Source organism: Notamacropus eugenii, chromosome 4 (genome assembly GCF_028372415.1).
Source record: "Notamacropus eugenii isolate mMacEug1 chromosome 4, mMacEug1.pri_v2, whole genome shotgun sequence".
In the NCBI taxonomy this organism is placed as follows: Eukaryota; Metazoa; Chordata; class Mammalia; order Diprotodontia; family Macropodidae; genus Notamacropus; species Notamacropus eugenii.
This window is the reverse complement of record NC_092875.1, coordinates 237,413,179-237,431,831: the sequence shown is the minus strand read 5'-3', so window position 1 is coordinate 237,431,831 and position 18,653 is coordinate 237,413,179. Positions and strand designations below refer to the sequence as shown.

Sequence of the window (18,653 nt, the reverse complement as noted above, 5' to 3'; positions counted from 1 at the left end):
GCAACTTTCACTCTGCAGAACAGACACAATTTGGATAGAGAAATGGGCTTGGAGACAGAATTCCATAGGGTAAGAATGATCTTTTGAGGAACAGTATAGAAAAAATGGATAGAGAAAAGCAGGGCCAGATTATGGAAGATCTAGATGAAAACTAGCCAGGAGTTCAGATTTGATGAAAGAGGAAAATAATTTAAGTAGTTTGAGCAGAAGACTGAAGAGAATGGTATTACAGGATAATCATATGAACAGCAGAATATGAAGAAGAATCCCAGGGACAAAGCAGGTTCAAGAAAGCCAGGTAAGAGTCATATGAAATACTCCCAGCAAGAGCATATAGGAAGTTGACTAAGTATTTAATGATACCCTTCTAAAGAGAGCAGCTATCTTTTTTTTTCTGGGCAGGTGAATGTAACAGATTAGATCTAAAAGATGAAAGGTCATCTATCTTAGCTATAATATATCACTTGGGAATTTTTGCTAAGATGCTACCTATTGCAGTAATACAGCAATAAGAGGAAAAAAATTCAGCAAAAGATACATTCTGTGATTTTTTTTAAAAATGGTTGATTCTTTGGGGTAAGAAAGTGAAAACAAACTAATAGTGATTGATATATAAAAAAATATGGTTCACTGACCCCACAAACATGATCTTCCTAATTAACCCAAGAATGGACCAGAGAATCTTCTATATTGTACTTCAGTGGAATTCTGCTGGGCCAGAGAAGGAGCCCTGGCTACTAGATTCCCATCAAGGTAAGAGTCAGAGTTAGCGAATTGGCCACGCAAAAGCTGCAGTCAGCAGCTAAGGATTCAGGAGGAATGTAGTGTCTGGATCAGAAGCAAGACAGTTTAAGGAGTGAGAAGAGAAGTATGATCTATGTGTCATTCTGAAACAGAGAACACCAGAACAAGGGAGTATGAGCTCTACAAAGAGTTCATTTAATTAGCCACACTGTTTTGTGCCAGGACAATGTGTATTTTTATCCACAATTATGTGAGCCTGGCCCTGCTTTCCAGTCTCTTCTAAATCACTTGCAAATAGTTTCTGACAATCTAAAGCTACAGACATCCATAAGCCAGTGCTCTCCAAACTGTTTCAATCATATATTCCTATCAGTTATAAAAATGTAAGTTAATAATAGTCACATTACAATACATATGTGTATATTTTTATGCACACACACTCAAATACACAAATATATATATATATATAAATTATATATGTACCACAGCAAAAATACATTAAATACATTGTAAAACATAAACAAAAAGAAGACATTTAAAAGGTCAAGATGAAGATGAAAGAATGATTTCTAAATAATTTATTTATTAAATGATATAGGATACATTTTTTGCTCTCACTAAAATATATTAATATCAACATTTTAATGAAATGAATGTGATTGAATATTTTACATGATTTTTTAAAATATTGGTTTGACATAATGATTCTAAGCTGGGTTTGAAAGTTGTTTATTTTGTATCAAACACTGAATAAAATAATTTTAAAATATTCTTTCATCTTTATCTCATTCTCTTTAATATCTTTTTTGTGTGTATGCTTTACTTGGTTACAATGGCTGTTGAAGTTGAAAAAAATAAAAACATAACAAAGGAAGTTAAGTAGCACTGTGAATACAACACAAAGACTGAGTCCAAATCCTTTTTGAGACACTTAACTTACTGTGTAACCTTAAACATTTTGTCTGTCTTTGCCTTTGTTTCCTAATCTGCAAAAAGATGATGATAATAGCACCTACGGACAGGGTTCTTGTGTGCATAAAATGAGGTAACTTGTAAAGCACTCTGCAAGCCTTAAAATGCTATGTGAATTCTATCATCATCATTATTATACACAGATTCAAATGGAAGAAGTACACTGGTGGATGTGCTTGCTAAATAACATTTTAATTCTATTCACCAAATTCACCATTATGGAAAGGTTTTTACTGAAATTCAGTTAGTAAGCTTCCATCATCCCTGATAACACTGTCCCTATTTAAAAATAGTTGGGTATATTGAATATATTTAAAAGGTATAGCAAGTTGTACATAACAGATTTGCAGTTTTATGTATAATCATCTTTTTTTAAATTATACTACATTATGGGAATGCTTGTTTTATTCAATAAATTAAAAACAAAATAAATTTAAAAAATTTTAAAAGCACTGGAACAAATATATTTTTATATATTTAACAAATTCACCAAAACATTTTATTTGGAAAAATTTTAAATACATTAAAAAATAATCTCTCCAAGTCCTTTTTAAATAGGTGAATATAAGTTTTTAGAAGCAACATCTTTAACATTTCTGGGAAACTAAAACTTATTTTTTAAATTTCTTTCTAATCATGATAGCCTTATACTTTCATTAACAAATATCTCAAGGTAAAAGATGCATTTAGGTAGAAGTTTAACATTAAAAATATAAATGCATGTTACAAATTATTTTCTTGATAATTTGAAATTTTCCTGGCTGGCTTTTTGTTAGATCTGATTAGCTCATCCTTGGCTCGTTCTAGGAGTGCTAGGCATATATCAGTTTGCCATGTTCTGGTTGCCCACTCGTGCTTTATCATTACTGTTACTTTCAGTTTCTCTGAAGGAAGCTTTTTAAGCCATTTCATGAGCGCAAGTTCACTTACAAGTAAAGAATGTCACGTGTAAATCCACTTAAGTAAGCAAACATATGCTACAATATTCTAAAGGCAAATAAACACACGGGGGCACCACCATCAACTTCTCCATGTTGTGAAGTTGTATCAGAGTATCTTCTGTACCACACATAACAGGTGTAACATCTGAACTGTGGGCTGCATGAGGGCACTAATGTTTATCTATATCATGAGTAAAACTTTCATTCTTTTTATAAAACTATTCATCCTGTACATACTTGCTTGGTATATAATTTGTCTGCATGGTGTCTGTCTCCCCCATTACAAGCTCCTTGAGGGAAGGGACTGTCTTTCACCTTTTTTTGTATCGCCAGCACTTAGCACAGTACCTGGCACATAAGACATACTTAGTAAATGTTTACTGATGGACTGATAAAAATAAAGAGAAACATAAGGATCATCTTTCTTATCTCCGATGGTATGTACAGCCCACCTTGAAAAGACTTCCTACCCTAAGACGCAGCAGACACTCTGAGACTGTATTCCACTTCAGTCATCCGAAACGTTCCCTTAATTTATGCCCATACTCTAGACACCACTGAAAACTTAGCTCTTCTGAGCATCCTTCCCGACAAAGACTTTTAATTCTGATTACTCCTTTATTTCAAGATCTCCCCACACTGTCAAACATCATCTTTCATCCGCAGCTCTTCTCTCTGTACAGTCACAAGGCTAAAATCGGCAGAACAAATGAAGTCCTAATAATTATTTGCTGTAGAACAAAGGTATCGCTGAAAGCAAATGCTGCGTCACATATCCGTGTTAAAAGTAATATTCATATAGGGGTTGGGGGGAGGAACATGACTGAAAACCTAGGGTTAGATTCACACAGATTCAAAGAATGATAGTATGCAAGAATCAAAATAAAACTTAAGAAATCATTTGTTCAGACCCTCTCACATAAGAATCTGTTATATATGTAAAACATCTCATGAGTGAAATGCCATTTCTATTATGTGTCCATCTGAAACATGGTATATCGTTCCTCACCATTTCAGAATTGCTTGCATCGTACTACAATGCATCAAGAATGTGTGATTTCTCTCAGGTGGTGATCTCCCTCCAGGGCTGGAAATCATAACCCTTCTATGCTATTGGAGAGAGTTGTGGCATGGCCTTGAGAAATTTCCACCTAGTCGGCCTACATCTGTTGGGTGATGCGCCTCTCTGAACTCAGGGTGGTGGTTCTGACATTTTCAGCCCTGTCAGAATTTGAGCTCACCAGGTAAATTTCAAAAACATCATGTCAGCTTCATACCATGGGAGAGTAAGGGAGGAGGACTTTGGTAGACTGTTTGCATTGCACGTGCATGTAAAACCAAACTCCCAACAAGTCAAAAGCAATACTCCCCAAGGTGGGGGCAACCCAATTGGATGAATATGCTAAGTAAAGAACACAGGATTACAGATGCAGAATGGGAAGGGACCTCAGGGACCACCTAGTCCAACCCCTCTGAATTTTACAAATAAGGAGAGGCCCCAGGAGGTAAAGTGACTTGCTCACACCACTTAGGTAGTGAGTATCAGAAGCAGCACTTGAACCTAGGCTTTCTGACTCCAAAGACAACATTCTTTCTATGATACTATGCTGCTAAAAGCCAGACCTGAGATACCACAGTCAATCAGAACTATATAAGACCATCTGAAATAACAAAGGCTTTAATTATTTTCTTCAGAAAATAAAGTTTTTAATTAATAAGCATTTATTTTCTCTCCTTCCTATGCCCTACCCCTAGGAAAAGAAGGGGAAAAGGAAGGAGAAAAGGGGGAAGGAGATAAAAACAGGGATAGGGCAAGGAAAAAGGGGAGGAGATAGGGGAAGGAGAGAAGGGAAGGAGATAAGGCAAGGGATAAGGAGAAAGGAAGGGGATAAATACATCTCACCCCACTTTTTTTTAAGGTGGGGGTCTGTAGTTGTGGGACTTGGCATATAATATTAAACTTTTTCAATATATAGCTAGTTTTGCTTAATTATTTTTCTCTGCCTTTTTTATTATTTGTCAAAGAGATGATTCTCTAGTAGGGAGTAAAGGGAAAGATACACAGGGAAATATAAGTAATAACCAAAAATAATAAACTTCTTAAAGTACCATAAAAATGTGAGTTGCAATGATGTCAATAGTGACTACCTACGGTAGACACAGATGCCTCAGTTATGACAATCTAGGCTACCCAGCTGGCACCACACTGAATACATTGTGGTCCTAAACAGCAACAGCAGAAAGCAATTAGACCATATGCGGATAAAACCTGCCAGGAGTTACAGGTATCGTATGAGGCCAAGCACCATGACTCTGAGAAGTCTGTGCATACTATCTCTGGGCAGCTGGATCACAAGAACCTAAAATATCCCCAACATACCTGAAAATCAAAATGATGAGAGAGATAACAGATATTCTTTTTAGAGAATTCTAGCACTCATTCCGGAAAGTTTCAACTCCTGAAACCCTTAGGGCCACCTGAACATTATGAGGAAGAGAAACATCACAGAAATGTAACTATCATGACACCATTTCACCACCAAATGGCAAAACTCCTACTAAAAGCATCAGGTTCAGAATCAGGGGATTCTCCCTTCCTGGTGCCCCTGAGAATAATGTGAGCAACAGTGTCTGTGACAGCAATCCAACCGCAATGAATGTGGAGGAAGCTTCATGGCCTTAATGGGACAGTCCAAAACCCAAAGTAAGCCAAAGGAAACGCAATACACCAAATTACACACACTGTTCACACAAATAAGGTCTTCAATGTAAACTAGGTAACAAATTTTGTAGCCTGACCGCTGAACCATGTTTCTTGACTCCCTTAATAAATTCTGTTTGATCCAGAAACCGAGTCCTCATATAGCATTTTTGTCAGTGGCTTGGATGAAGGCACAACTACCACATTCCGCAAATTTGTACAAGATGCACATCTGGGAGGAATAATAAATACATCTGATGTCAAGCTGTAAAAAAGAGCAGCATAAGCTAGAACACTGGGGCTAAATTTACTAAGATGAAATTGAATACAGTTGAATGCAGAACTTACTCCAGCTAAACATAATCAGTGTCCCAAACAGGACAATGATGGGCAGAGAGCAGTGCATCTGAAAAAAGATCTAGAGGTTTTAGTGGACCACAAGATTTATATGAGTTGACAGAAGGACATTGTAGTTGGAAAAAGCAATGTCATCTGAGGCTACCTAATGAGGGGCATGGTGACCTAGATAAGAGAGTCAATGATTCCAATGTATCCTTTTCTGGTCAGACCACATTAAAAGTCCTGTGTTCAGATTTCGGGGCCACATGTTAGAAATGGCATTAAGCTGGAGATCTGAGTCCAGAGGAGGGCAACTACGATGGTGAAAGGCAATAATACCACACCATATCAGTCAGCATCAGTTGAAATAAATGAGAGTGTTTAACTTTGAGAAAATATTTAAAGGAAGAGATGATAAACATCTTCAAGAATCTGAAAAAAGGTACACAAGTACCCCACTTGGGATTTTCTTGGCAAAGATAGTGCAGTGATTGGCCATTTTCTTCTCCAATTCATTTTACAGATGAAGAAACAGGGCAAGTGACTTATCCAGGGTCACACAGCTGTTAACTGTCTGAGACCAGATTTGAACTCAAGAAGATGAGTCTTCCTGACTCCAGGCCCTGCACTTTATCACTATGCCACCTACCTGCCCTTACAAGAGGAATGAAATGTATTCTAACGGAAAGAAGTTGCAGTGGAAAATTTTGGCTAGCTGTAAAGAAAATTTTAGTCTGAATTAGAGATATCCAAAAGGCTCCCTTGGGAGTCGCTGGGTTCACCATAACTAGCTATATCACACAGAGGGGCAATGATGATTTGTTGAGGCTATTGTAGAGAAGGGTTTTTTGTGTCTTGAGTCCCTCTGGCACCCATCTGAAGCTATGGATCCCTTCTCATAGAAACATTTTAAGATGTATAATATTACAAAAGAAACCAATTATACTGAAATTTGTTTGCAGATCCCAGGTTAAGAACCTTTGCTGAAGAGGCATTCTTAATAGAGGACTGGCAGTTAGATTTAAGGAAAAATACTAGGTCTGTTCAAACTCTTGAGATTCTATGATCCCTGTTTTGTGATCCAGGCAGCAACTCCTGCTTTCAGTTACCCAACAAAACCCTAACTCTCTGACTACAGCCTCTGAACTTCTCAGAAACACTCATACCTCTCCCCTTGCACAGCAGTCTGTAAGTTAAAGCCTCCTTCCCTGCTCTCTCACCCCCCAACTACCTGGTCAAAAAAAAAAAAAAAAAAAGCAAAATAACCAAAAACTTCAACTGGAAATAGAAAAAATCTCCATCTAAGTGTGAGTTAGATCCAGACCCAGGACTCACTCAGGTGGGGTCAAGAGGAACAAAACACTGCTGTGGGTTTGTCTCATGTCAACAACCACTGTTGAGGTCTGCTCATTATGGAATATCCCTTGACAAAATCAGCTCCCCTCCTCCCAGTGGTGAATTCCTCCTGGAGTCTCTATCTTGTGGAAGGCTTGAGCCAGCCTGCCTTAATTTCCCCTACTTTTCAGCTGCGTTATATTAAAATCTAAGCTCCTTGAAGGCAGGACCTGTTCTTTTTCTGACCTGTATTTGTATTCCAACAACATAGCCCAGTGCCTAGCAAATAGTAAGCACTTAATAAATGCTTGTTTTCCTCCTTTCTCCCTCTGTGGGCAGAGATCCTCACTTCTAGGGTTACAGAAATTCTCTCCAACTTGATAAATCTACCAGGCTCTCTGTATGTGCCCCACATGCCCAAGGTATCCCTAAATAACATCATGGCATGCATTGCTATCACGTGTGCAGTGGAATGTGATGAAAAATAGCAAGAGATGACATTTACGATTTACAAAGCATTTTACACAAGTGAAAAATTGTGTCCACGTAACAATCTCATGATGTAGAAAATAAGAGCTTCACTCTTCCATTTTGCAGTAACAGTAGTAATTCCCATTAATGTGGAGTATTTTAAGGCTCACAAAGTACTTTACAATAACTACCCTCCTAGACAATATTTCAATGATTAGGAAACTGAGGCAGAAAGTTTGAGCTTAGTCTAAGATCACTCAGTTAATCCCTCAGTTAAAGTTAAAGTTTAGCCTCCAACCCAGGTATTCAGACTCTTGTACTGCCCTAGGTCTTTTCCCATCTTTTAAAAGATACTAAGACATTTACAAAGGGAACTGAAACCAGAAAGTCCAGTTTTTCAGCATTTTAGTTAAAAGTACAGTCTCTATTGTACATATCTTAGTTTCTATCACTAGTCCATTCTTTCTTAAAAGACTCTGACGTCCTATAGTAAAATTTTGCTCTCTGCTAAACTTTACTCTCTGCTATTTTTCCTTGCTACATATTTATGTATTGAAATGAGTATAAAGCTACCCAGTCATATATTTTCATCCATACCTGCCTTTATCACTTATATTTGGTAAGTATGCTAATGAAATATGTTTGATATAAGAGACACCTTTTAAGAGCAGGGGATTCTTTGAAAGATATATCTGCTTCAATAGTTGTAAAGCCTAAGAAAGTCAATGTGGTTTAGATTTAACAGAAGACAATCTAGTAGATCAAAAGCCAACATTTCTCCTATCAAATGTATATAGAGAAGAATGGGAGCAATGAGCAAAAAAATATATAAAACAAGTTACAAGTTATGAGAGTCCAATCAAATCAAAGGAATCATTCACATAAAAAATGAGACACTGGTTACAAGGTTCAAGGAAAAAACAACTCAATGAAAAAGACTACTTACGATACGGCACTTCTAATGGGTGACCTGTCATACTGCACCATCCTATTGGGTGAATGTCGGGGCTGTCAACATCCATCCAATAGTCATATTTGTGGCTCCAGCCATCAAAGTGGACCTGTTAAAAAGCATAGTTTGAATAATCAGCATTTTGATAGTCATACATCGAAATACACGTGCATAAATGTATTAAACAGAGATCAACATGTCAAGAGTATAAAAATATCAAAATAATATTATCTGTGATCACATGGCATAAAAATATAGTTCAGGACACATATATTCCTCAAATAAATAGCAAAACTTTTCACTTAGCCATTGTTTTTTTCCATGACTGTGAGTAGATTCAGACATGGGTGGGAATTCTCACAAAAAATCAAATGCTATTATCACACTCTCTATTGAACCAGCTATTGACTTCTCATAGCATTCTTTCTCACATAACCAAAAACAGTGATAAAACAAACCAAAACACTGTTTGATTCTTGTCCAGAGCTTCATTATTCCCATGGATGTTTTTCATTATCATTCTGGTCTCATCTTTTCCCATAATGTTGACCTTCAGAAATGGGCATGGGTTCTCAGGTTTGGCAAACCCTAGGACACTTTTCATCACATCCTAAATACACACATCCAAAAGAAAGTATGCCTCCTAATTGTTCATATCAGGTTGACATATGGCACTGTTGCCACTACAGGTAAAAAAAAAAAAAGTAGGGGATAAATTAAAGTCTTACATTTGCCCAAATTAAAAAACATAGTATAAAATATGGGAGGAATGGCTAGGCAATGTTTCTTATGAAAGCTCTCAGGACAAGTCAATAATGTGAGGCAGTAGACAAAAAAATTCAAATGACAGCATAGGTAGAATTTACAAAATTAAAATATCAAAAACAGAAAACGATATTTTACTGTAATCTGTTTTTCCTCGAGTGCCTTGAATACATTTGAGCCTTAGGTTTGTTAACTTCTTTCATATTTCAAATAGCCAAGTATTTAATAGGTAAAAATACAAAGATGATTATTGAAAAAACAATAAACCTCAATGATTTGTCAAGTATAACAAATTAGGTATGGTAATCAGAATGGATTTTTGATAGCATTAGCTAAATCTGATAGTATTTGATAGTAATGTCCATTTTATCAATGAAACTGAGCTAATCAAATCAATGCCCATCTTGTGTGCAGATTTTGTTTTTGTCAATATAGTATAATGTATCACGTCTTTGCAGCTTATCTATCTATGCATGTGTCATTACTTAGTGGAGTGTGTAAGCTTTAGCATACAGAACTAGGTATTCATTGTTTTTCTAGCTAGTCTATTGGCTAGCACTATGCCTCTCATATAGCAAATATTTAATAAATATTTGAATACAAAAGAATAAATACATGAATGAACATATTTAGTCCTCAAGTAGTTCATTTATACTTTATTAGCTGCATATCCCACTATAGAATTTTATTTCAGTAGTTCGGTGGCAGTAAGTTCTTACGTAGAGACAGAATGCCTTCCAAGAACTACTTCTTGATGTGTGAGCAATAATAAAATTGGTTGGTACTGAGTGTGTGTGTGGGGGGGGGGGGGTGTAATCTATTGTGATAAAAACACATCTGGAGTGTTCTGTCTGATTCCAGGCCCCACACCTGAGGGAAGATCTTGACTTTGGGGGAAATAAGTGTCTCCCCAGTCTCTGACTTCAGATCTTCAGAGCAAGAGGAACTCATCACTTCTTCATGTCACCCATTCAATTTTTTTTTCTCAGCTTCAATTGTTTGGAAGGTTTTCCTGATATCAACTTCTTGCAGTCTCCACCTGTTGCTGCTAGATTTGCCCTCTGGGGCCAAACAGAATAAATTTAATTCCGTTCTTACATGATAGACCTTCAGCTACCAGAAGACAGACATCATGCCTCGCGTAAGTATTCTTTTCTTCAGTCTAAACATCTCAAGTGCCTTCAGCACATCTTTCTATGCCATGGACTGAAGGCTTTTCATCATCCTCTTATTCTCCTCTTAATAATTCCCAACTTATCATAAAGTATGTTGCCCAGAACTGAGCACAATAATTCAGATAAGAGTAAAGGGTGGCTATGACTTCTCTATTCCTGGAAGATACTCCTGTCTTAATGCAGGCAAAGACTGATTAGCTTTTTCTGCGTGTGTATCACGCTGATGAATCACATTGGTTTTGTTGTTCATGGAAACCCATAGATCTTTGTCAGAAAAATTTCTGTCTAACCATGTCTTATATTGTGAGGTTGATCTTTTCATACCCAAGTGTAAAATTTTACATTTATCCCTACTGAATTAAACTTCTTACATTTCTCTCAGTGCTTTATAATGCCAAGAACCCTATAGATCATCACTCTGTCGTCTACTTTATGAGTTATCCCTCCCAGTTGGTGCCATCTTTAAATCTGGTGAGCTGGCCATCTAGTAAGTCATCAATAAAAATGTTAAACAACATATGACCAAGTACAAATCTCTGATCCATTATAGGGGATATCTCAGCTATGCCAATATTGAGCTATTAATAACTACACTTTCATAGTCAAGCCATCCAACCATTAGGGGAAGACCTTAAAACAAAGATTGGATAGCCACTTACTAAAGATGTCAATAGAGAGGATTCTTTCTCAGACCTCATTTGGATTACAGGATTTGTGAGCTTTCCTTTAATTCTGAGTTTCTGTCCATAAATATCTAAAAACTCTACTGTCTGCATAATATGATAAGGAAAAGAGGGGCTGTGGGCCTCAGAAATAGAAGACAAGCAGGTGATATTTCACATAGCATTTTAGAAAATTCCTCTGAAATTATGACAGCACTTGGGAGTCAATGTAAGAGCTAAATTCATTGGATACTGCTGGCAAATACAATTCCATAAGAGCCAGGGGTCTTAACCTAGAATTGTGATCGTGGGGATCAAGCACTTACATGGAGGAAAATAAAATACATCTTTATTTCATTAACTTCTAACTGAAATTTAGTAATTCCTTCAATTATTTAAAAATATTCATCTAGGAAGCGGTCAATAGGCTTAATGAGAATACCAAAGGAGACTGTGACACAAGGAAAGTTAAGAATTCCTGCACTAGAATATTTAAGGAGGACAAATTGGGAAGGCAATTGGCATATTTTTTAAATTTTCTTTTTTTATTATGAATTTGACAAACATCAACAAATGTGAATGCTTTCATATGCAAAGAACAGAAAGAGTATTGCTGATGGCACTATGTATATCTATTATATATATAGCATAAAGCACATATTACATTTAAATAGTAGTACCAATATGTCTCTCGTCATCTGTGTCTCCTTTTAAACTTCCTTCTGCTCCCTTCTCTATATATTTCACGAATTTTGCTGACATTCTTTTTTTCATTTATGGGGAGGTATCACTATCACTCATTACTACTTCCCTCTTCTTCTCCCCCTAAAAAGAAAGGTCTCCAAAAAACAAATATAGTCAAGCAAAACAAATTAACATGTTGGTCATATATGAAAATGTATGTATCATTCTGTTCCTACTGTTGTCAGGATTGAAATCTGAAAAAAGGTAAACTAAGGCAAGTTTCTCTGAGCAGGATATCATTTCTTAACAGGGTCATGACACCTGATAATAAAAGATCCATAGCTTGCCTCCATTTATGCCAAAGACCCTGAAAAGGACAGTTCCCCTTTTACAGGTTTTGGGGAATATAGAACAAAAAACAAAACAGGGTAGATGACATCATGGGACTGAGGACAACATCACTGGTTATTGAGCTGAGGTGAGGGCAACAAAATGATTGGTTGGAAGTTTGGTAATGAAGGGCAAACAAGGACCCTCTCCTTACCTCCTGTGACTAAGAAGTGCTCATTGTTTGATCCAGATGCAAGCTAGTGGGCCAGACTTTTGGACAGCAAACCAGACATCCTTAAAGGATAGCTTGGTGGTGTAAAGATACTAGACCGGACTCCCTGGTGACCACCCATCCCCTAGGGATAGCAAAATTCCCTGAGGCAAAAATAGTACAGCAGTATTGTGCTATAAGAAATGATGAACAGGTGGACTTCAGAAAAATCTGAAAAGACTTACGTGAACAGAGGCTGAGTGAAGTGAGCAGAACCAGGAGAATGTTATACACAGCAACAGCAACTCTGTACAATGACCAACTTTGACAGACTTAGCACTTCTCTCAGCAATGAAAGGATCTAAGACAACTCCAAAATACTCATGATGGAAAATGCTATCCACATCCAGAGAAAGAAGTATGGAGTCTGAATGCAGATTGAAGCATACTATTTTCTCTCTTTTTTTCTTTCTCATGGTTTTTCCCTTTTATTCAGATTCTATTTTCATAATATGACTCATGTGGAAATATGTTTAATAAGATTGTACATGTATAGCTTACATTTGGATTGCATGCCATCTTGAGGAGGGGAGTGAGGGATAGAAAAAAATTGGAACTCAAAGTCTTATAAAAGTGAATGTTAAAAGATATCTTTACATGTAATTGGAAAAAAATACTTTTAAGTGTGTGTCGGGGGAGAATAGTAGAGTAATTAGCAGGAAAGTTGGCTTTTTAAACTTAGTTCATTATGGGTCAACTAAATCTTTGAACTAAGTTCTGAGACAAAGAACCGTGATTTAAGCAGCTACGGCACAAAAGCAGTCAACTGTAAATAGGAAAAATTTAAATGAAAAAAAAAAACAGATACAAGATCAATTCATTGTGATGCAGTGGAAAGACCTCAATTGCCTTGTTGGAGATCATTACTTCCTATCTCTTTTGTCAGTTATATTTCTATGTTTCTTCAAGTAGGGTTTAATTGGAAATAAATAAACCTTGGACCTCAGAAGGCCTGAACTCATATCAAAACTCTACTAATCCTTTGCTGTGTGACCTTGAGCAATTTTCTTTCCTTCTCTGGGCCTCAATTCCCTCAACTCTAAAACAGAGGATTTAATGAACATGATTACTAAATCTCAGCTTGAACATTCCGTCATTCTGTATAATTTATACCTTTAGTCTTCTCTTGTCATGGATCTGTTACATATTGGCCAGATCATTTGACCTTTCATTGGATCAGTTTTATCACTTTTGATATATTAAGATGCTCTCAGGTATTATATAGACTGTATATTATATTTTAAAAAATCATTTGAAAATATAAAGTACCACTTAAGTACCAGAAATAAAAGTAATAATTACCATTAGTAGTTCATGTATGTTGCTGGGAGCAATAAAAAATAAAGTTGTTTAATTTTTTTAAAAAGGGCTATAAAGCATTTAAACTGCTCTCAATTTAATTAACTTAAATTAGACAGACTTAAATTTGTTTCTAAAAATAATTTAATTTAATTTAGTTTAATGTAGTCTTAACTTAATGTGGTCGTTATGACACCTGCCAGATGCAAATTATTTATCTGGTTCAGATTCAAATCACTTTTTTCCTATGAATCAGTAATCTAAAAACATGGATGATCAGTCAGTGGCATACTGGTAGGATCAGAAGAGGAATATTTGTATAAAATTTTTATGAATTATCACTCATATTTTATTGATCAACATTAATCCCTTAGGGGAGAGTGTAGAACAGGCAAACAGATAGAAAACGCCAGAAATAGCTGACAGACAGACTATGGATAGAAAACAGGAAACAGAAAAGTGTTGTGGAAGAAAGCAATGCTCATGTATGAAGCTGGAGGAAGACTCCTTCCAACTTCCGGAGTATAGGAAACATACTCTCCATGCGTTCTATTGTGATGGATCTGTGATTTCAAGAGTGGGTATTCCATACATTAATAGAGACTGAAACTGTCCTGGGTTTTCTGATCCCATGTCATTCTTGCCTCTTCTGTCATATAAAAGTTTAATCTTTTTTGATGCTTACCCGAAGCATCTAGCAACAACCTCCCACAGGACAGTGACTGTCCTATCACCTTCATACTCCTCCTAATAAATGCTTCATTCCATTTCTTTTAATGTCTTAACTCCCTGAGAGTTTTATCCTCCCATCCTGTCCCATACTAATACACCTGTTCTCATCTGCTTTTATTCCATTCAAAGCACAAGTCAAGTGTCACCTTCGGATATGGTAAATGAGGCTTTTCCTGATCCCTCCAGCTGCTGGTGCCTCTATCTCTGCCCTTCCCTCCCCCCAAATAAGATCAGTTTTAAAATTTCTTTTATGTATTTTTTATCTATTCATTTAGATGCATGTTGCTTGCACCAATAAAATATAAGCAACCCAAGAGCAGGAATTTTTTTATTTTTGTCTTGGTAGGTAGCATAATGTGCTGAAAATAGAGACAAAAAGACCAGAGTATGAATCCTGCCTCAGATAGTTACTCACTGTGTGACCCTAGCCATGTCACTGAACCCTTCTGTACCTCAGTGTCTTCATCTGAAAACTGGGGTGGGGGACCGACCTGATGGTCTTTAAGGCTCTTTGCATCTCTTCATCTATGATCTCTAGCACCTGACACACAGTCAGCATCTAGTGAATGATAGTTGATCATTTGCTCTAATTTCCCACTCCGTGACACTCCTCTGGACTTCTCCATCATGCCTTGTGAATGCCTTCATCCTCCTGCAAAATCACTTTAGCCTCAGAACTCACTATCCATCAGAACTGTCTGCCTTGGGGCCTTGCCTCTCTTCTCAGAACTTCTACATAAGGAGGTGGCCCCGGGGAAGCCATAGAACGATGCCTGGCAATGAGTTAATGCTTAATAAATAAATATTGATTGACTGATATATGATAACAAAATTCCAAAACCTAAAATTTGAAAAATAATTAATTTACCACTAATCCACATCTACACTAATATTTTCAGTCCAGTCACCAAATGTCTCCTCTCTCTCTCTGCCCACCCCTCCCCACTCCCACTCCCTTTCCCTCCTTCCATCTTAGATACTTTTGGGTACAGTATAATTATTAAATAGCTAAACTGATCAATGAAACTCATTACAACAACAAGCCACAAATAAGTAACCCAATGCTTTCCTTTGCAGGATATTATTAAAGCACAAGGAAATGTAACAGAGGCATTAACGTTACAAACCACTCTGAAACAAGACTTCTGTTCCACGTTTTACACATACATTTTGTACTTTTCTATTTCTCTGGTAGGGGACTTTTTTAGTAGAAGGAGGGGAGAGGGGTCAGCACCTAAATCTGTAATTTTATATGGAATACCAATTATTCTGCAACTTATTGCTTTGCAGTGGCTTGCCCAGAGTCACACTATCAGTACATGGCAAAAGCTGGACTTGAACCCAGATTGCTCTGACTCTGAGGGAGACTCTATATCCAATACGCTAAGCAGCCTATCATAGGGTTTTAGTCACAATTAATATTATGTAGTATCTAAACTGAGTCTTTCTTTAAAAAATAAAATTAAAATTCTAGGTTATTCTAGAATTCTAGAAACATTAAATTTGTAATAGGCTTTCTAGGTGTTTGTTTCTTTCTATGATGTCTTTAAATGCTCCAAGTTTGGGCACTGTAAATCACTACAATTCTTGCTCAATCAATGAACTTTCTTCAGGGAATATATTCTAACGAATGGCATTTTAAAAGAAAGGAAAGTTGAAAATCTCAGAATTGGCTTACAACTATAAATGTTTCCATGGTACTTGTGAACATCTCCACATTTCAGGCACTGAAGCATCCCAATAAGGAATTAGAATTTAGGCCACACATTTCAGTACAAATAAGTTTCTGAGGCTATGTCAAGGGCATGGGCTTTCTCTGACAAAAAAAATACTTTTCATTCAGCTATCCCTTTGACAGAAACTTTAAGTATGTCTCATTATTGAGAGATATCTCTCAATTCACTGCAAGAACTCTGAGTTTCCTCTCTTGCTTAAACACATCATTAAATCACTAAAGGTTTATGCTAAGTCACACATTAGAATTTATGTAACTAAGTTTTACAAAATCTACAGAGGCCATATCCAAAATGGATGACTATTTTACATCTATCTTTGGGTACTTAACAACTGTTCTCATCATAACAACTATGCATACTAAGCAGAAATTTATCTGAAGGCATGGATTGGTCACCTTTCTTTAAGAAGTAATTTAAAATTTGTATGTACTCCTGGCATGGTTAGGATAATATAATATTTCTGGATACTAAATTCTTAATTGGCTATAAAAATAAAATTTATCTTTACTCCAGAACATCTTTTAAATGCCTCGACTCAATTTCTAAGTGCAATTCAGCAACTTGATCGTTTCTGAATCCTTTGAATTGACACACTTAATAATGCAATTCAGGGATCTAAATTGCAAATAGTGGAGCAGTCTTTTTTTAACCTTTAAATATATCTTTCTTCTTATCAAAACATACAACACTAAATATAAACTTTCCTATGCAATTCTACTCTTACCTTCTCATCTTTCCATTTATGTTTGCTTTTACATTCAGCCAGCAGCTGAATAATCTATTAATCTATTGTAGCAGCAAGCACCCTGACACACATCCAGGATGACCTGCTGGCAGAGGTTCTTAGATTTGCTTTTCTAAAAGGAAAGCAACTTTTGAGGGGTCAACAACCTTTTTTAATCACATATACCAACAGAAAAAATATGAGCAGAGAAATGAAAACCAACAGACACACCTCTAACTGTCTGACCCCAAGCAATAAGTACATCACAGAACGACAGACAGATCCAACTGTCTGACCATGACATACATACACACACAGTTACCCGAGAGGGAAGCACCAACATCTGGGCTTTCCAAGTGGGTGGGAGTGGGGAATGGGGGAGGGGGGGCGGTCCTTAATGGCTACCCAGAGTCTGATCAGGCACACAAACCTTCTTCCAAGGAGTAAGTCCCCAAAACAAAACCTCACCTCAGAGTATACATGTACTTTTCAGAGCTAAAGGGCATGACACTCACGATCCAGGGCCTCATTAGCAATTAGTAAAAGTTGTGGACCTTCCTATAAAACAAGCCTCTCCTAACCTGAGGCCCATTAACGGGTGAGGAAGATCTTTACGTTACATCTACACTGGGCTGGTGGTGGCGTTTCCCGGAGAAATGACTCTCTGAAAATGAGTTTCTCTATATATCCCTTATCCTGGGGAGGGGAGGGGGGGGGGGAATACACATTTGATCTGAACATTCCTTATAGTGATCCTTCTATATCTCTCCTCCCTGCAATGACTCTAAATCCCCAACAACCTAGCTTCTGAGCCCATCATTCAACTGAAGCTGCCCTCTCCAAGGGTACAAATGGTATATCAAACGCCAAATCTAAAGGCTTTTTGTCAATCTTGATCCTCATTGACTTACACTTAATTACATTCTCCTGAATACTCACTCTCCTCAAGGATTTTGTAACACTGCCCTTGGTATTCCTCCTACCTCTCTAACTAGTGCTCTTCCTGTCCTGCTCCCCCAAAGCAATGGGGGGTTAGTGCAAGTGTCTGTTGAACACAGGCTCTATCCACTAGCTGTCCCACTAATGTTCTTTTCAGTCACTTTTGCTGGTTCTTCCTCCAAGTCATATCTATTTGCCTTGCTGTTTATTTTCAGCTGTGTTCAACTCTATGTGACCCCATTTGGGGTTTTCTTGGCAAAGATACTGGAGTAGTTTGCCATTTCCTTCTCCAGCTCATTTTACAGATGAGGAAACTGAGGCAAACAGGTTTAAGTGACTTGCCCAGGGTCACACCGCTAGGAAGTATCTAAAGACAGATTTGAACTCCTGTCTTCCTGACTCCAGGCCCAGCATTCCTAGCTGCCCACCTATTAATCCCCCAAAGCTTTATCCTTTTCTCTCTACACTTATCTTACTTGGTGATCTTATCAGCTCCCATAATAATTATCTATTTATAGGTAATTCCTAGATCTATAAATCTAGCCACAGTCTCTGTGTTGAGTGGCAGTTGTCTTCTCAACTGTCTTGAATACATCTTGAACTGAATTAGAAATCTCAAATTTAGCATCCAAAACAGAATTCATTGTCTTTCTCCTTAAAGCCTCCCCTCTTCCAGATATCCCAATTACTGTCCAGTGCATACCAATCCCCATCCTCCCAGTCATGCAGACTGACAATCTTGACTCATATTCTCATTCACCTCATATAGCCAAACCATTACTAAATCTTATTGCTTTCTACCTACACAACACCTCTTGTCTAGTTCCCCTTCTCTCTAATCACACAGCTTTCACCTTGGAACAGGATCACATCACTTCTCA

General features: G+C 37.1%; 1 protein-coding gene across 3 annotated transcripts in view; it reads right to left on the bottom strand.

Moving 5' to 3' along the window:
* The window catches only part of L3MBTL4 (L3MBTL histone methyl-lysine binding protein 4), a 511,255-nt gene that overhangs the window by 258,530 nt on the left and 234,072 nt on the right, over window positions 1–18,653 (bottom strand). For all 3 annotated transcript variants that reach the window (XM_072604270.1, XM_072604272.1, XM_072604271.1), the window contains one exon: window positions 8,450–8,564. In XM_072604270.1, the coding sequence (XP_072460371.1) occupies window positions 8,450–8,564 (115 nt within the window). The remainder of the gene's footprint in view (window positions 1–8,449; window positions 8,565–18,653) is intronic.